General features: G+C 59.4%; 1 protein-coding gene across 1 annotated transcript in view; it reads right to left on the bottom strand.

Annotated features, from left to right (window-relative positions):
• The window catches only part of LOC311202995 (olfactory receptor 14A16-like), a gene marked incomplete at its 3' end in the record, with an annotated part of 43,761 nt that extends 29,939 nt beyond the window's left edge, over positions 1-13,822 (bottom strand). Inside the window, exon 1 of the mRNA XM_084277633.1 lies at positions 13,073-13,822. Within this exon, the coding sequence (XP_084133759.1) occupies positions 13,073-13,807 (735 nt within the window). The 5' untranslated portion in view covers positions 13,808-13,822. The remainder of the gene's footprint in view (positions 1-13,072) is intronic.
• Between the last annotated feature and the right edge of the window lie 3,261 nt (positions 13,823-17,083).

The following is a 17,083-nucleotide window of genomic DNA, read 5'->3' on the forward strand; positions in this document are numbered from 1 at the left end:
ACAATGCTAGGGGCTGCTTGTGGGCCGCCTGGGGAGGTTTCAGGCCAGATATGTCTTTCAGTCCTGGCCGCATTGCCCTTCCTGACCAGCCGCCTGACCTGACCTGACCAGCCACCATGCCCAACCGGCCACTTGACCTTACCTGACCAGCTGCCTGACCTGACTGGCCGCCTGCACGATCTGACTGGCCGCCTGCCCGACCGACGGCCCAACATGACCAGCCGCCTGCCCCACCTGACCAGACGCTTGACCAACCTGACCGGCCGCCTTCCCGACTGGTCACCTGACCTGACTGCTTGACTCTCCCTTCTGGCCGCATGACCTGACCTGACCGGCCGCCTTGCCTGAACTGACTGGCAACCTGACCTGACAGGCCGCCTTGCCCAACCGGCCACCTGACCTGACCGGCTGAGTGACTTGACCTGACCTGACCGGATTCCTGACCTGACGGGCTGCCATGCCCAACCTGACCAGCCGTCTGCCCGACTGGCCACCTGACCTGACCTGACTGGCCGTCTGACCTGACCAGACCGTCTGCCATCCTGATTGGCCCCCTTGCCCGACCGGCCGCCTGCTTGACCAGCCGTCTGACATGACCGACCGCCTTGCCCGACCTGACTGGAAGCCTGCCCAACCGGCCGCCCGACATGACCAGCCGCCTTGCCCGACCTGACTGGCCGTGTGCCCGAATGGCCTCCTTACCCGGCCTGACCTGCCGCCTGCCCGACCTGACCGGCCACCTTGCCCAACCAGCGTCCTGACTTGACCGATCGCATTGCCCGACTGGCCGCCTGACCTGATCTGACCAGCCGCCTTACCTGACCTGACTGGCCACCTGTCCTGACCGGACGCCTTGCCCGACCTGACCGTCATGCGGCCACTCAGGTCAGGTCAGGCGGCCGGAAAGGTCAGGCGGTCGTTCGGGCAGGCGGCCGGTCGAGCTGGCGGCCGGTCATGTCGGGCAAGGCCACCACTCAGTTCAGGCAGCTGGTCGGACAGGCAGCCTGTCAAGTTGGGCAAGTCAGCCGGTCAGGTTAGGCGGCCGGTTGGGAAGGCGGCCGATAAGGTCGGGCAGGCTGCCGGTCAGGTCAGGCGATTGGTCAGGTAGTGCGGCCAGTCAGGCAGTCAGTCAGGTCGGGTGCCTGGTCGGGCAGGCGACCGGTCAAGTCTGACAAGATGGCCGGTCAGGTAAGTTGGCCGGTGATGTGAGGTGTCCGGTCAGGGCTGGCGGCCGGTCAGGCAGGTTGCTGGTCAAGTCTGGCAAGGCGACCATTCAGGCAGGCGGATGGTCAGGTCAGGTCAGGCAGCCAGTCAGGTAAGGTCAGGTCAGGCGGCCAGTCAGGTAAGGTCAGGCGGCCAGTCAGGTCAGGCAGGTGGCCAGTCAAGCAAGGTGGGCAGTCAGGTCAGGTGGCCTGTCAGGTTGTGCAAGGTGGCCAGTCAGGTCATGTGGCCGGTGAGGTTGGGCAAGGTGGCCGGTCAGGTCAGGCAGCCTGTCAGGTAGGTGGCCTGTCAGGCAGGCAGCCTGTTGGACAAGGTGGCCGGTCGGGTAGGTGGCCAGTCTTGTTGGGCAAGGCAGCCATTTGGGCAAGGTGGCCAGTCAGGTCGGGCGTCCAATCGGGTAGGAGGCCGGTCACGTCGGTGGGCTGATTGGGCAAGAGGCCGGTCACATCGAGCAAGGGGGCCAGTCAGGTTGGGCCGTTGGTCAGACAGGCTGCCGGTCCCGTCGGACAAAGCAGCCGGTCAGATCAGCTGGCCGGTCAGGCAGGCAACCAGTCAACTCTGGGAAGGCGGTCGGTCAGGTCACGCGGACGGTCAGGTCAGGTCACATCAGGCGGCCGGTCAGATAAGCTGGCCAGTCAGGCAAGGCGGCCGGTCAAGTCAGGCGGCCGGTCTGGTCACGTCAGGTGGCCGGTCAGGTACAGGCGACTGGTCGGGCATGCGACCGGTCAGGTCAGGCAAGGCAGACGGTCAGGTCAGGTGGCCATTCTGGCCAGGTCAGGTTAGGCAGCCGGTCAGGTAGTGCAGCCGGTCAGGCAGGCGACCAGACAAGTCTGGGAAGGCGGCCAGTCACGTCGGGCGGCCAGTCAGGTAGTCGGCCATTCAAGTCTGGCAAGGCAGCCTATCAGGTCAGGCGGCCGGTCACGTCAGTTCAGGTCAGGCATCTGGACAGGTCAGGCGGCAGGTCAGGTCAGGTCATGTCAGGTGGCCAGTCAGGGAGTGGGCCAGTCAGGCCAGGTCAGGTCAGGTGGTCGGTCGGTCAGGTGGCCAGTCAGGTAAAGGAAGACGACCGGTCAGATCAGGCAGGCGGCTAGTCGGGGAGGCAGCCTGTCAGGCAAGGTGGCCGGTCAGGTCAAGCAGCTGGTCAGGTCAGGTCAGGCGGCTGTTCGGGAAAGGCAGCCGGTCAGAGAGGCCAGTCAGGTCAGGCGGCCGTTCAGGTCAGGAAGGCGGCCGGTCAGGTGGGGCGGCTGGTCCAGCAAGGTGGCCGGAAAGGTCAAGCGGCCGGTCAAGTCAAGTCAGGTCAGGCGGCCGGTCAGGTCAAGCGGATGGGCAGGTCAGGCGTCCGGTCAGGTTAGGTCAGGTCAGGTCAGGCAGCTGGTCCGTTCGGGCAAGGTGGCTGGTCCGGACAGGTCAGGTGAGGCAGCCGGTCAGGTCAGGCAGCCAGTCAGGTCAGGTCAGGTCAGGCGGCTGGTCAGGTCAGGTGGCCAGTCAGGTCGGGAGAGTTGTACGGTCACGTGTGGCGGCTGGTCGGGCAGGCATCTGGTCAATTCGGGTAAGGTGGCTGGTCAGATCAGGTCAGGTCAGGCGGCCGGTCAGGTCAGGTCAGGTTAGGCGTCCGGTCAGGTAGGCAGCCGATCAGGTTGGGCAAGGCGGCTGGTCAGGCGGCCGGTCAGGTCAGGCAAGGTGGCCGGTCGGGCAAGGCGGCCAGTCAGGTCAGGTGTCTGGTCATGTCAGGTCATGTGGCCGGTCAGGCAAGGCGGACTGCTAGGTCACGTGGAAAGTCAGGTCAGGTCAGGCGGCCAGTCGGGCAAGGCAGCCGCTCAGGTGAGTCAGCTGGTCGGGCAGGCGGCATGTCAGGTCGGGCAAGGCGACCGGTGAGGTCAGGATGCCGGTCGGGCAGGTGGCCGGTCAGGTCGGGCAAGGCGTCAGGTCGGGCAGGCGTCTGGTCAATTCGGGTAAGGTGGCCAGTCAGATCAGGTCAGGTCAGGCGGCTGGTCAGGTCAGGTGGAAGGTCAGGTCGGGCGAGGTGGCCGGTCAGGTCAGGCGGCTGGTCGGGCAAGGCAGCCGGTCAATTCTGGCAGGCGGCAGGCCAGATCACGCGGCCAGTCAGGTCAGGCAAGGAGTCCTGTCAGGTCAGGCAGCAGGTCGGGCAGGCAGCCAGTCAGGTTGGGCAAGATGGCCGGACAGGTCGGGCCGTTGGTCAGGCAGGCGGCCTGTCAGGTCAGGAGGCCGGTCAGGTCAGGTCAGGCATCGAGTCAGGCATGGCGGCCGGTCACGTCAGGTGGCTGGTCTGGCAAGGCGGGCAAGGAGGCCTGTCAGGTCAGGCGGCTGGTCAGGTCAGGTCAGGTAGCCAGTCGGGTAGGAGGCCAGTAAGAAGAGCAAGGCAGCCAGTCAGGTCAGGTGGCCGGTCAGGACAGGCAGCCGGTCACTCAGGCGGACGATCAGGTCGGGAAGGCAGCGGGTTGGTCAGGCGGACGGTAATGTTGGGCAAGGAGGCTGGTCAGGTCAGGCAGGCGTCCGGTAAGGTGGGGCAGGCGGCCAGTCAGTTCGGGCGGGCGGTCAGGTCAGGTGGCCGGTCAGGTGAGGTCAGGCGGCCCGGTCGGGCAGGCGGGTGGTCAGGTCGGGCGAGGCGGGTGGTTAGGTCAGGTGGCTGGTCAGTTCAGGCCAGGCAGCCAGTCAGGGAGGCAGCCGGTCACGTCGTGCAAGGCAGCCAATCAGTTCAGGTGGACGGTCGGGTCACACGGCCAGTCAGTTCGGGCAGGTGGCCGGTCAGATCGCGTAGCCGGTCAGGTCAGGCAAGACGGCCGGTCAGGTCAGGCCGCCAGTTGGGTCAGGTCAGGTCAGGCGGCCGGTCAGGTCGGGCGAGGTGGCTGGTCAGGTAGGGTGGCCGGTTGGGTACGCGGCCGGTCAGGTCGGGCAAGGAGCCCGGTCAGGTCAGGAGGCTGGTCGGGCAGTGGACAGTCTGGTGGGTCGGGCGGCCGGGCAGGTCGGGCAGGCGGCCGGTCAGGTTGGGAGAGGCGGATGGTCAGTTGGCCTGTCAGGTCGGTCAAGGAGGCTGGTCGGGCATGCGACCGGTCAGGTCAGGCAAGGCAGACGGTCAGGTCAGGTGGCCATTCTGGCCAGGTCAGGTTAGGCATCCGGTCAGGTCAGGCTGCCGGTCAGGCAGGCGGCCGGTCGGGGAATGCGGACAGTTGGATATGCAGCCGGTTGTGTCGGGCAAGGCGGCCAGTCAGGAAAGGCAGCTGGTCAGGTCAGGCAGCCAATCAGGAAGGAGGCTCGTCACGTCGTGGGGCCGATCGGGCAGGAGGCCGGTCACGTCGAGCTAGGTGGCTGGTCAGGTTGGGCCGTCTGTTGGACAGGTGGCCAGTCAGGTCAGAGAAGACGGCTGGTCAGGCCAGCTGGTCGGTCCGGCAAGGCAGCCGGTCAGGTAGTGCAGCCGGTCAGGCAGGCGACCAGACAAGTCTGGGAAGGCGGCCAGTCACGTCGGGCGGCCAGTCAGGTAGTCGGCCATTCAAGTCTGGCAAGGCAGCCTATCAGGTCAGGCGGCCGGTCACGTCAGTTCAGGTCAGGCATCTGGACAGGTCAGGCGGCAGGTCAGGTCAGGTCATGTCAGGTGGCCAGTCAGGGAGTGGGCCAGTCAGGTCAGGTCAGGTCAGGTGGTTGGTCGGTCAGGTGGCCAGTCAGGTAAAGGAAGACGACCGGTCAGATCAGGCAGGCGGCTAGTCGGGGAGGCAGCCTGTCAGGCAAGGTGGCCGGTCAGGTCAAGCAGCTGGTCAGGTCAGGTCAGGCGGCTGTTCGGGAAAGGCAGCCGGTCAGAGAGGCCAGTCAGGTCAGGCGGCCGTTCAGGTCAGGAAGGCGGCCGGTCAGGTGGGGCGGCTGGTCCAGCAAGGTGGCCGGAAAGGTCAAGCGGCCGGTCAAGTCAAGTCAGGTCAGGCGGCCGGTCAGGTCAAGAGGATGGGCAGGTCAGGCGTCCGGTCAGGTTAGGTCAGGTCAGGTCAGGCAGCTGGTCCGTTCGGGCAAGGTGGCCGGTCCGGACAGGTCAGGTGAGGCAGCCGGTCAGGTCAGGCAGCCAGTCAGGTCAGGTCAGGTGGCCAGTCAGGTCGGGAGAGTTGTACGGTCACGTGTGGCGGCTGGTCGGGCAGGCATCTGGTCAATTCGGGTAAGGTGGCTGGTCAGATCAGGTCAGGTCAGGCGGCCGGTCAGGTAGGCAGCCGATCAGGTTGGGCAAGGCGGCTGGTCAGGCGGCCGGTCAGGTCAGGCAAGGTGGCCGGTCGGGCAAGGCGGCCAGTCAGGTCAGGTGTCTGGTCATGTCAGGTCATGTGGCCGGTCAGGCAAGGCGGACTGCTAGGTCACGTGGAAAGTCAGGTCAGGTCAGGCGGCCAGTCGGGCAAGGCAGCTGCTCAGGTGAGTCAGCTGGTCGGGCAGGCGGCATGTCAGGTCGGGCAAGGCGACCGGTGAGGTCAGGATGCCGGTCGGGCAGGTGGCCGGTCAGGTCGGGCAAGGCGTCAGGTCGGGCAGGCGTCTGGTCAATTCGGGTAAGGTGGCCAGTCAGATCAGGTCAGGTCAGGCGGCTGGTCAGGTCAGGTGGAAGGTCAGGTCGGGCGAGGTGGCCGGTCAGGTCAGGCGGCTGGTCGGGCAAGGCAGCCGGTCAATTCTGGCAGGCGGCAGGCCAGATCACGCGGCCAGTCAGGTCAGGCAAGGAGTCCTGTCAGGTCAGGCAGCAGGTCGGGCAGGCAGCCAGTCAGGTTGGGCAAGATGGCCGGACAGGTCGGGCCGTTGGTCAGGCAGGCGGCCTGTCAGGTCAGGAGGCCGGTCAGGTCAGGTCAGGCATCGAGTCAGGCATGGCGGCCGGTCACGTCAGGTGGCTGGTCTGGCAAGGCGGGCAAGGAGGCCTGTCAGGTCAGGCGGCTGGTCAGGTCAGGTCAGGTAGCCAGTCGGGTAGGAGGCCAGTAAGAAGAGCAAGGCAGCCAGTCAGGTCAGGTGGCCGGTCAGGACAGGCAGCCGGTCACTCAGGCGGACGATCAGGTCTGGAAGGCAGCGGGTTGGTCAGGCGGACGGTAATGTTGGGCAAGGAGGCTGGTCAGGTCAGGCAGGCGTCCGGTAAGGTGGGGCAGGCGGCCAGTCAGTTCGGGCGGGCGGTCAGGTCAGGTGGCCGGTCAGGTGAGGTCAGGCGGCCCGGTCGGGCAGGCGGGTGGTCAGGTCGGGCGAGGCGGGTGGTTAGGTCAGGTGGCTGGTCAGTTCAGGCCAGGCAGCCAGTCAGGGAGGCAGCCGGTCACGTCGTGCAAGGCAGCCAATCAGTTCAGGTGGACGGTCGGGTCACACGGCCAGTCAGTTCGGGCAGGTGGCCGGTCAGATCGCGTAGCCGGTCAGGTCAGGCAAGACGGCCGGTCAGGTCAGGCCGCCAGTTGGGTCAGGTCAGGTCAGGCGGCCGGTCAGGTCGGGCGAGGTGGCTGGTCAGGTAGGGTGGCCGGTCGGGTACGCGGCCGGTCAGGTCGGGCAAGGAGCCCGGTCAGGTCAGGAGGCTGGTCGGGCAGTGGACAGTCTGGTGGGTCGGGCGGCCGGGCAGGTCGGGCAGGCGGCCGGTCAGGTTGGGAGAGGCGGATGGTCAGTTGGCCTGTCAGGTCGGTCAAGGAGGCTGGTCGGGCATGGCGGCTGGTCAGGTCAGGAGGCCTGTCAGCTAAGGTCAAGTGGCCAGTTGGGCAAGGTGGCCGGTCAGCTCAGGCGGCCAGTCAGGTCAGGTCAGGCGGCCCGTAGGACAGGGGGACCAGTCAGATCGCACAGCTGGTCAGCTCGGGTAAGGCAGCCGGTCAGTTCAGGCGGCCGGTCGGGCAGGCGGCCTATCAAGTTGGACAAGGCGGCCGGTCGGTTCAGGCGGCCATGCAGGTCAGGTCAGGCGGCCAGTCGGTCAAGGCAGCTGGTCAGGTCAGGCAAGGCCGCCGTTCAGGTCAGGTAGGCGGCTCTTAGGGCTTTTGTTTGCCAGGAAACCTTCGAGCTCTCTCTGTAGTTGCTGTTCACGGCCTCAGAAGTGCTCCCTTGAAAACATGCCGAACGTCCAGCAATAACTCCCAAACCAAAGGAGCCAGGACTGAAAGACATAGCTGGCCTGAAACCTCCCCAGGCAGCCCACAAGCAGCCCCTAGCATTGTGGCTCTGAGGGCTTTAGTTTGCCAGAAAACCTTTGAGCTGTCTCCATAGGTGCTGTTCACGGTGGGTCAGGGGAGGTGACAGGTCACGTCAGGTGGCGGGTCAGGTGGCCACCATGCACACTGGCTGCCTGGCCTGACCGGCCGCCTTGCCCAACCGGCCACCTGAGTGACCTGCTGCCTTAGTGACTGGCTGCCTCACTGACCGGCCACCTGCCTCACTGGCCACCGTCACTGACCGGCCGCCTCAGCGACCGATCGCCTTGCCTGACCTGCCGTCTGCCTGACCAGACACCTTGTTTGACCGGCCTCCCTGCCTCACTGGCCACCTTGCCTGATCATACACCTGCCTGACCAACTACCTTGGTTACCGGCCTCCCTGCCTGACCAGCTGCCTACCTGACCTGATACCTTGCCTGACCAGCCACCATGTAGACCGGTCTCCTTGCCTTACTGGCCGCCATGTTGACCGGTCTCCTTGCCTGACCGGCCGCCTTGCTGACTGGGCCTTACCTGACCGGCCGTATGTGGGGAGATCACATGGGGAGAAAGTCAGAAGGGCTGAAGCCCAACTGGGACTCAGCCTGGCCAGTTCTGTACCAGAGAATCAAAGTCCTTCTCTAGGGAGATGAACAGGAACAGGAGGGTCAAGGGGAATCTCCAGCCCTGACTGGACGCAGGGGGAACAGGAGTGACAAGGGATGAGGACAAGGCTGAGGTCCTGAATTCCTTCTTTCCCTCAGCCTTTACTAGTCAAATTATTTGCAGGAGACTGCGGGCGCTGCACTTACAGTGCCTTCCTCCTCCTCCTCTGCATGGGGGTGCAGCAGCGCAGGACAGAGCGGCGCCCTGGGTAAAAAGGGAATCTATGAGTCCCCTGCCTCGCTCCCTGCTGCCCGGCCACCCTTGCGTCGCCCACCGCCCGCAGCCCCAGGACATCCCACAACGCCTGGGGACAGGCCCCCATTTCCATGGCCTCCCTTGGCGTTGCTGCCTGTGGCTGGCAGCTGGCTGCCTCCCCCTTCTCCGGCTGTGTGTCTGCCGGGTGCGCCTGGAGCGGTGTCTCTGCCGGCGGCTGCTCCAGCTGTGGCTGCAGCGCTACCCAGCCATGGCTCCTGCTGCCACGGCTGCTCCTGGCCTTCTGGCAGCCCCACAGCCGCCACACCCCAAGTTATAGTGGAGGGTGAGTGTGACGTGTGATGACATCACAGTGCCGAGAGGTGACGGCGCAAGGGGCAGCCAACCATGTGCCGCCACCTGGGCAAAGTCAGTGCCTGGCGTCGCCTGGGAGACCAAGAGGAGCTGGCCCTGGCACCCCAAATGCCCCCAGCCCCTTGCCCGGGGGGTGAGGGTCAGCTGGGGGCCTGCTGAGGCTTTGATTCTGGCTTTTCCAGGATTCAGGATGAGTCCCCAAGCCTGCCAGCTGCCCAGAGGCCATGTAAAAGCCACGGTAAGAAGATGGGAAAGGGAGTGAACCTCTGGGTCAAAGCCCCCCCCAAGCACAGCACTTGGTCTGAGCAGCCCCTCTTCTCTCCCAGCACCCAGCGACCCAGAACTGGGACAGAGCTGGAGGAGGCCGAGCTGGGGGCAGGACGACAAAGCTGGGCCACGCGTCGCTCCAAGGGCAGATGGCTGGCGTGACCAGTGGAGGGTTGGGGTGACCAGTTGAGGGTTGGGGTGGAATGGTCATGGCTGCGTCCTTTGACCATTCCCCTCATGGCTCGGCCGTGTTTGCCCCAAACCCCAACCCAAACCTTAACCCCTGGAGCCATGGTAAAGGCTCAGCCCAGACTTTCTCCCCTTGATGGATGAGGACACGGACGTGGAGGCAACTTCCTGTATCTCTGTCCTCAGCCAAGCTGGCTTCCTTCCTGGCCGACTCCTCTTCCCACAGCCTGGGACAGCCTGTTCTTGTGCCGCCAAGATTTCCTTCAAGGGGTCGGTTGGCCCCACAGTTGGGTTCTGAAGGAAACTGGGGGAGATTTTGGCCAGAAACACTCCAAGTTGACTTAAAAGAGATTGAAAATGGGACAAACCGGTTCTCCAGGGAGGTGGGGATACAGGGATGGGGTCAAGGCCACCACCAGTAGTAGGTGGCCGTGTCACCATCCCTGAGGCTGTTCATCTGCAGCATCACCGTGCTCTGGGAGTTGTCCTTGGAGATGGTGAACCAGCCCTTGACCGATGACCCGTAGTCGGTGCTGCTACCATCGTTACTAATGTGTGTGACCCACTCCAGCCCATTACCGGCGGCCTGGTGAGCCCAGAATATGTGGGTGCTGCTGAAGTCAAAGCCAGAGGCCTTGTAGAGGAGGCGCAGGGACCCCCCGGGTGTCTTGAAGCCCCTCTGGACTCCACCACTGTCCCAGCTGGAAAAATTAGAGGGTTTTGGAGGAATATAAAGGAATTTGGGGGGAAATGAAGGAATTTGTGGAAAATATGAGGGAATTTTGGGGTAAATTAAGGAAATTTAAAAGATAATTAAGGAATTTGTGGAAAAATTATGAGAATTCTGGGAAAAATTAATAGAATTTGGGGGTAAATTAGGGGTGAGGCTGTTTGAGAGAATGGGGGCTGCAGAAAATGGGTGCTGTAAGAAGCAGCCCAAAACTCTCTGCAGACCCCAGAGAGTAAACATTGGCTGATTCAAGGCTGGAGTTGCTGCTGACTAAGGCCGGGCCAATTGGTGATGGTCACAGCGCCTCTGGGAATCACATACAGGAGAAAGAGAAACACAAGCAGCTGCATCTGCCACCAGAGAAGGGAGCAAAATCCTGACTAAAATAAAGTCTGTAAAGAAGGGAGGGGTGGGGGAAGGTGCTTTGAGATCTGGTCACGCTTCAAGGGGAGTGATAGATCGACTTTGGTGGGCGTCTGGCCTCCACCCAGGTCTAAACCACCACACATACTAATCTCACAGAACTGGGGCCTCATTGTTTCCTTGCACCCCCTCAGGATGCTGGGAGCTGTGGTACCCTTGTACCACACGCTGCATCACACACCCCATGTGACACTGGCCCAGGAAGAGCCCTGAGGCAGTGCAGGGGGCAGAATCCCACTTCTGTGGGACTGGCTCTTCTGCTTGATAAAATACATCAAGGCTTTACTCAGCATCAGCTCCACCTGCACACTGCCTCAGTCTACCTTAAATCACAGCCTCCACTTCTCTGCTCTAACCCATCCCTGAGGAGAGAGGCTTTCTCAGTAATGGGCCTCAGTGGGGCCAATTAACACTCTAATTAACACTTGAGCTTTTTCTTCTGACCTTCACTCTTGGAGAGATGCTTCAATCTCCTCACAGTTCATGGAACCAGCACCAAATACACCACGGGGCTCATTAAAATTGAAAGAGCCCTAACGAGCTGTGTGTCTTCCCATCATTTTCTTCAGGGTTTCCCACACTTGTGAAGATAATTGGAGAAGTTTCAGGACTCTAATTAAAGTGGAAGATTTCAATGAGCACTTAATTAAAAAAAAAAAGGGTTTTTAAATATTTTCAGGCTTTTTAGTTTTTCAATTTACAGAAGTGACAGGAGCTTTCTCCAACTAAAATAGAACCAGAGGATCTCCTAAGGAGGTGTGGAAAGGTCATAACAGCTGTCTCCCTGAGTTCCCACACTGCCTAGACACCTTTACACCTCCCCAACCCCACCATGTCTCCAAGGGATGTTTGGGAGTTGCACGCTTTTCCTCCATCAGGCTTCTGCTCTGAGTCTGCAGCTGAATGTTGCAGCCCCTTTGCTGCAATTCCCACCCCGTTTCCCCTGAGGACTGGCTGGGAATAGAAACAGAATTCTTCCTCATTTTGAAAAAAGTTATAAAAGAAATAAAACACATTCCCCAACTCTGAGTAAAAAACTGTAAGGGGGTGGAGTAAATCCCAAAAGCAAAGGACAGGACACATGGCCAGAGAGTCTGCTTAGAAGGGGCCCTGAGACACAGTCGGTTTCCTCAGGGCAGGTGGAAATACCCGAAAGGCAAGTTTCAGTGCACAGTGTGACAGTGTCCTGACACCCCAAGGACTCAGGAGGATGTGTATTTCCCCTCCTACTTTTAATACATATCCCCAGAGTTCCTAACTTAGTCTGAGTTGAGAGGCAAGAATAAACTGATGATAGTGGCTGCACACTAACAAGCTTCCAGGGGAAAGGCACTGAGTGTGGAGGGCCATGGCAGGAATGAAGATTCCTGGAGGTTTAGTAGAAGCTGCTGAGGGCTGTGGGTGATGAAACTCCTCCAGAACATTGATGTGTGACTCCCTGAATGCTGATTGGAGCAGGAAATCAGAGGGAGCAATTTCAGGATGACAAAGTGAGAAGATACAGACGTCCCATGTCATTGACCCCCTTGGATGTGTCCTGTCACCCCACAGGGTCCAGTGGTAGTCCAGTGCCCAGCAAAATGGGGAGGCTTTTGCTCATCACCAGCTGAGGTTACTCTCTGGTCACCATGAGGATGGAAACTCACAGAGTGCCCACACACCCTGGTTCTTCCAACCTGGCACAGAGCCCTTGCCCTGGAGCTCCTCTGGCAGATCTCACCTCGGGGCAGGGCAGCCTGTCCCAAGCTGGCACCCACAGCCAAGGGTTTCTCTTGCTGGTTCTTCCCTGCACGTACATATACGGTGTCCTATTCCTCTCCCAGGACATCTCATCTCCCCAGAGAGCCTTTCCTAACCGTGATGCTCCTCTGTGATGGCCTGGTTGGCCATTCCTACATCCCTTTCCCATCTTCTCCTCCACCCTTGCACTGGCAGTGCTACTCTGCAGAGCAAGAGGGTTGTGGGTCCTGGGCTCAGGAGGACTCTGCAAGGGACATGCTGCTCAGGCTGGGAAGCAAACCCAGCTCAGGGATATGAATGCCACTCAGTGCCTCCCACAGCAGCTCGTCTGTGGCCGTGCAGGGTGATCTCACTGGTTTTGTAAGACATGTTTGGGTGCTGCACTGGGATCCAGCCTGTAGAAGTCCAGTGATGGGAACAGGAATCCCTCAGCAGGCTCCTGTCCCTGTGTCTGCAGAGTCCCCTGGGCTTGCAGAAACTGCTTGGGGGTTCACACCCAGATTTAGCCCTTCATCTCTGGGTCACTTCACCTCTGACAGCCCCACGTCCACTGGGCTCCGTTCACTCCTGACCTCTTGGAACATGATATCACTGCAGCTCCCCTGTGCTCTTCTGTCAGCCCCTGAGTCCTTCCTGAAAAACAATCCTCTGCCACCAGCCCTGTCGCAGCCTGGAGAGCTCCAGGCAGGTCAGTTGGAGCCCATTCACAACGTGTGGGTGCTGCCCACAAGATAGAACACCTGAGCTGTTCCTCAGTACCTGGAACACCTCACTGGGACCCTGATCTCACCCCACTGTGTCTGTTGGACAAACAAGCGAAGCATCAGGGGGTTTTGAGTCTGTTCCTTGGGCATGGGCTTGAGAGTGCTTCTGGAAAAAGCCTGAAGCCTTTGGGCAATGCCCTGAGGAGATTCCCTTTCCTGATGGAAATCCTGCTAGAGAGGCAAGCTCTTTCAAAGACCTGCTGTGCAAGGATTCCATACAGAGGAGCCTCAGCTGTAGCTCCAGAGAAGGTGTCAGAGGAAAAAATACCAGACTGAAATGTTAATGCTGGGTCATTTTTAATGTTTAAATACAGGGAGAGCGTGGAAATTCATTTACAGGGTCCCAAGGTGAAGCCAGAGAGGTAGGTAAGGGATTTATTCCTCACTCTCCAAACTCCACTCATGAGTTCCACGTTCCTCATGCTGTAGATGAGGGGGTTCACTGCTGGAGGCACCACTGAGTACAGAACTGCCACCAGCAAGTCCAGGGCTGGGGAGGAGATGGAGGGGGGCTTCAGACATGCAAAAATACCAGTGCTGATAAACAAGGAGACCACGGCCAGGTGAGGGAGGCAGGTGGAAAAGGCTTTGTGCCGTCCCTGCTGCGAGGGGATCCTCAGCACAGCCCTGAAGATCTGCACATAGGACACCACGATGAACACAAAACACCCAAAGAATAAAGAGGCACTAGCAATGAGAAGAGAAGCTTCCCTGAGGTGGGTGTCTGAGCAGGAGAGCTTGAGAAGCTGAGGAACTTCACAGAAGAATTGGTTCACAGCATTGCCATGGCAGAGGGGCAGTGAAAATGTGTTGGCTGTGTGCAGCACAGCATAGAGAAACCCACTGCCCCAGGCAGCTGCTGCCATGTGGACACAAGTTCTGCTGCCCAGAAGGGTCCCGTAGCGCAGGGGGTGGCAGATGGCAACGTAGCGGTCATAGGCCATGACAGTGAGAAGAAAGAACTCTGCTGACATTAGAAAGAAAAAGAAAAGGACCTGAGAAACACATCCTGTGTAGGAAATAGCCCTGACTTCCATCAGCAAGTTAGCCATGGCTTTAGGGACAGTGGTGGAGATGCAGCCCAGATCAGTGACAGAGAGGTTGAGGAGGAAGAAGTACATGGGGGTGTGGAGGTGGTGGTCACAGGCTATGGTGATGATGATGAGGCCATTGCCCAGGAGAGCAGTCAGGTAGATGCCCATGAAGAGCCAGAAGTGCAGGAGCTGCAGCTCCCGTGTTTCTCCCAGTGCCAGAAGCAGGAACTGACTGATGGAGCTGCTGTTGGACATTTTCTTCTTCTGGACCTGGGGGCATTTTCCTAAGGAGGAAAACACAAAGGAATATGACACCACATTTTTCTGAGCAAAGCCACTCCGTTGTTCACAGACATCCTGCTACCTCAGCCAGTCCCAAGCCATTTGCTTGATTTCTCAGTCCTATCTGGATGTTCTTTGAGAGGCAGGAGACCTCTGCCCACGTGCTGCCATGGAGTCTTTCTACTGCCACGGGTTGTGCACTAGTTTGAGGTGTAGAAATCCTCTTAGGACAAGCCAGGCAGAGGGCAGACCTAGGACCTCTTCTTTTTCCAGCCCCAAGGTGGAAACTTGATGGAGGAGGCAGAACACGGCCCCTCTCTGAAAGAAACAAAGGAACAGCAGAGGAGACTGGCAGCCCACGAGTGATGGAGCAGCACTCCCTGGGACACTACATGAGAGCCATGCCTCTCTGCAGGGAGACCACACAAGCCCAGTGGGGTAGATCAAGCAGACGGTCAGGCCTGGTGAAGGTGAGACCTCCTAAAGAATGTCAGCTCCTTGCCTAGCAGACGATGCCTAGAAGTCATTAGGATGAAGGAGCACAAGTGAGCTGCCTGACAATGTCTCTGCTGCTTAAAGCTGTGTTTCCAGCACGTGTGTCCTGCCTTCAGCTTCAGCTCCCTCTCAGTGTGTCACACCCACCTCTGGGGCTGGAATGCAGGTGTTCCAGCAGTGCCAAACAAGGGGCAGGATCTATGGGGCAGGATGTGTGGGGCAGGATGTTCTGAGAGTTTCCCAAAAGCTACTCAGAGGAACTGATACTCCCAGACCTCTACACTGCATGGAACTGAGAAAGCTGAGAGCTGGAGAACAAACCTACATGGTGATAACTCTGAGAGTGGGAGAACACGAACAGCAGCAAGGAAAACAATCTAAAGAACGACCAGAACAAAAGGAACCTAAAATATCCCTGTGAAGGTCGAAGGGCACAGACAACATGACCCAAAAGATCACCCACCCAGTCAAGGTGGGAGAGCGTCCAGCAGCTGTCTCTTGGATCTTAGGGTGCAGTGCCAGGAGTTTGGGGGTTTCTGGGAGAAGAGGGGAGCTGGGGTGGAAGCACAGGCAGGAGGGAGCAAGGCTGAGACTCTGCTCTCTATGCTCTCGTGTCACCTGTACAAAGACCCCACAGCTTGGCTAGTACCACCCAGATTTCACCCACCCTCATCACATCCAGCACAAACCTGTAGCCCTTGTCATGTGGAGGTGACGTCTGCTCTGATGATGAGTCTCCAGCAGCCCCTGAAGGCTCCACTCTTTCTGAAGTGTCCCAGGGATTCAAGCAGAAAGGGAACTAAAGGCTCCTGATGCATCGTGTCCCTCCTGGTTTGCAGAGCGTGAGAACAAGATAATTGACTCCCTGGTGGGATGGAAGCTCTGAGCTGGGGAGGACTCAGTACAAGGAAAGGAGAGGGAGAGATCATTCTGCAATTAGTGTCACAGGCAAAAGAGAGTCAACACAGAATAAAGGAAAGAAAACTAATTAATTACACCACACTACATACCCAGGGACACCTGAGTCAGATAGTAAGTACAACTAAATCTTACACCTCCCTCACCCCCCTCCTCTCAGCAGACTTCACTTCACTCAGGATTGCTCTCCCTTCTTCCCCCCAGGATGGCGCAGGGTGTTGGGAGCAATGGGAGTTTTGGTCAGTTCCTCACCAGCTGTTTTCCATCTCAATAGGGGGGCATTCATTCCTCACCCCCTCCCCCTGCTGCACCCTGGGGTCCCACCCACGGCAGACAGTCCTCTAGGAACTTCTCCAACCTGAGTCCTTTCCCACGGGGCTTCGGCTCTTCCTCAGCTGCCCCAGCGTGGGTCACTGCTGCGGGGTGCAGACGTGACATCATAGAATGTCTCTCAGTCTCTCAAGCCCAGACTGCTCCAGCCTGGTCCTCCAGGGAGTCACAAGCCCCCCCAACCCAAGAAAACCTGCTCCAGCATGGGTGTCTCTGTCTCTCTGTCTGTCTCCCGCTCTATACCAACTGCACATCTTCTGCCAGGGCTTGCTTTGTGAAAATAAACCTCAACACTACTTCATCACCTCTAGAAGCATGAATTTCCCTTCGTGAACCTGTGCTGGCTGGGCCTGATCCCCTGGTTGTCATATATTTGCTCTCTGATTACCCACAGGATGACTTGCCCCATAATCTTCCCTGGCACTGAGGTCAGTCTAATAGGCCTGGAGATCCCTGGATCTTGCCCAGGATTTTTAGTATAGATGGGCATCACATGAGCAAGTCTCCAGTCATCTGGTACCTCTCTGGTTGCCCATGGCTGCTGAGAGAAGATGGAGAGCAGCTCAGCAACTGGATCCGCCGGTTCCCTCAGTGCTCTCGGGCGGATCCCATCTGGCCCCAGGGACTTGTGACAGTCCAGCTGGAATAGTAGGTCTGTAACTGGTTTGAGCCAGCTTGGCTGAGTAGAGAGATCCAGGACGATATGAGATGATTGATGATGATGATGATGATGATGATGATGATGATGATGATGATGATGATGATGATGATGATGATGATGATGATGATGGTGGTGGTGGTGGGAGCGGGCAACTCACTGGTGTCCTTCCTCCTTCCCCAGGGCTGCGGGCGGCCGTGACGCTGGTGGAGTCCGGAGGGGCCTCCAGACACCCGGGGGGTCCCTGCGCCTCCTCTGCAAGGGCTCTGGCTTCACCTTCAGCAGCAACAACATGGGCTGGATGCGCCAGGCACCCGGCAAGGGGCTTGAGTACGTCGCGAGTATTCACAGCAGTGGTGGTTACACCTACTACGCACACTCGGTCAAGGGCCGGTTCAGCATCTCCAGGGACAACTCCCAGAGCACGGTGACGCTGCAGATGAACAGCCTCAGGGACGGTGACACGGCCACCTACTACTGCGCCAAATATGCTGGTAGTTATGCTGCTTATGTTGGTGGAGGCCCCGACCCCATCCCCGTGTCCCCACCTCCACAGAGAACAAGTCTGCCCCATTCTCAACCAATTTTGACCCAACTTGGAGTGTTTCTGGCCCGAATCTCCCCCAGTTTCCTTCAGAACCCAACTGTGCTGCCTACCAACCCCTTGAGGCCTTTGCCCA

This window comes from Gallinula chloropus (genome assembly GCF_964237585.1).
Source record: "Gallinula chloropus genome assembly, chromosome: 34".
Classification (NCBI taxonomy): Eukaryota; Metazoa; Chordata; class Aves; order Gruiformes; family Rallidae; genus Gallinula; species Gallinula chloropus.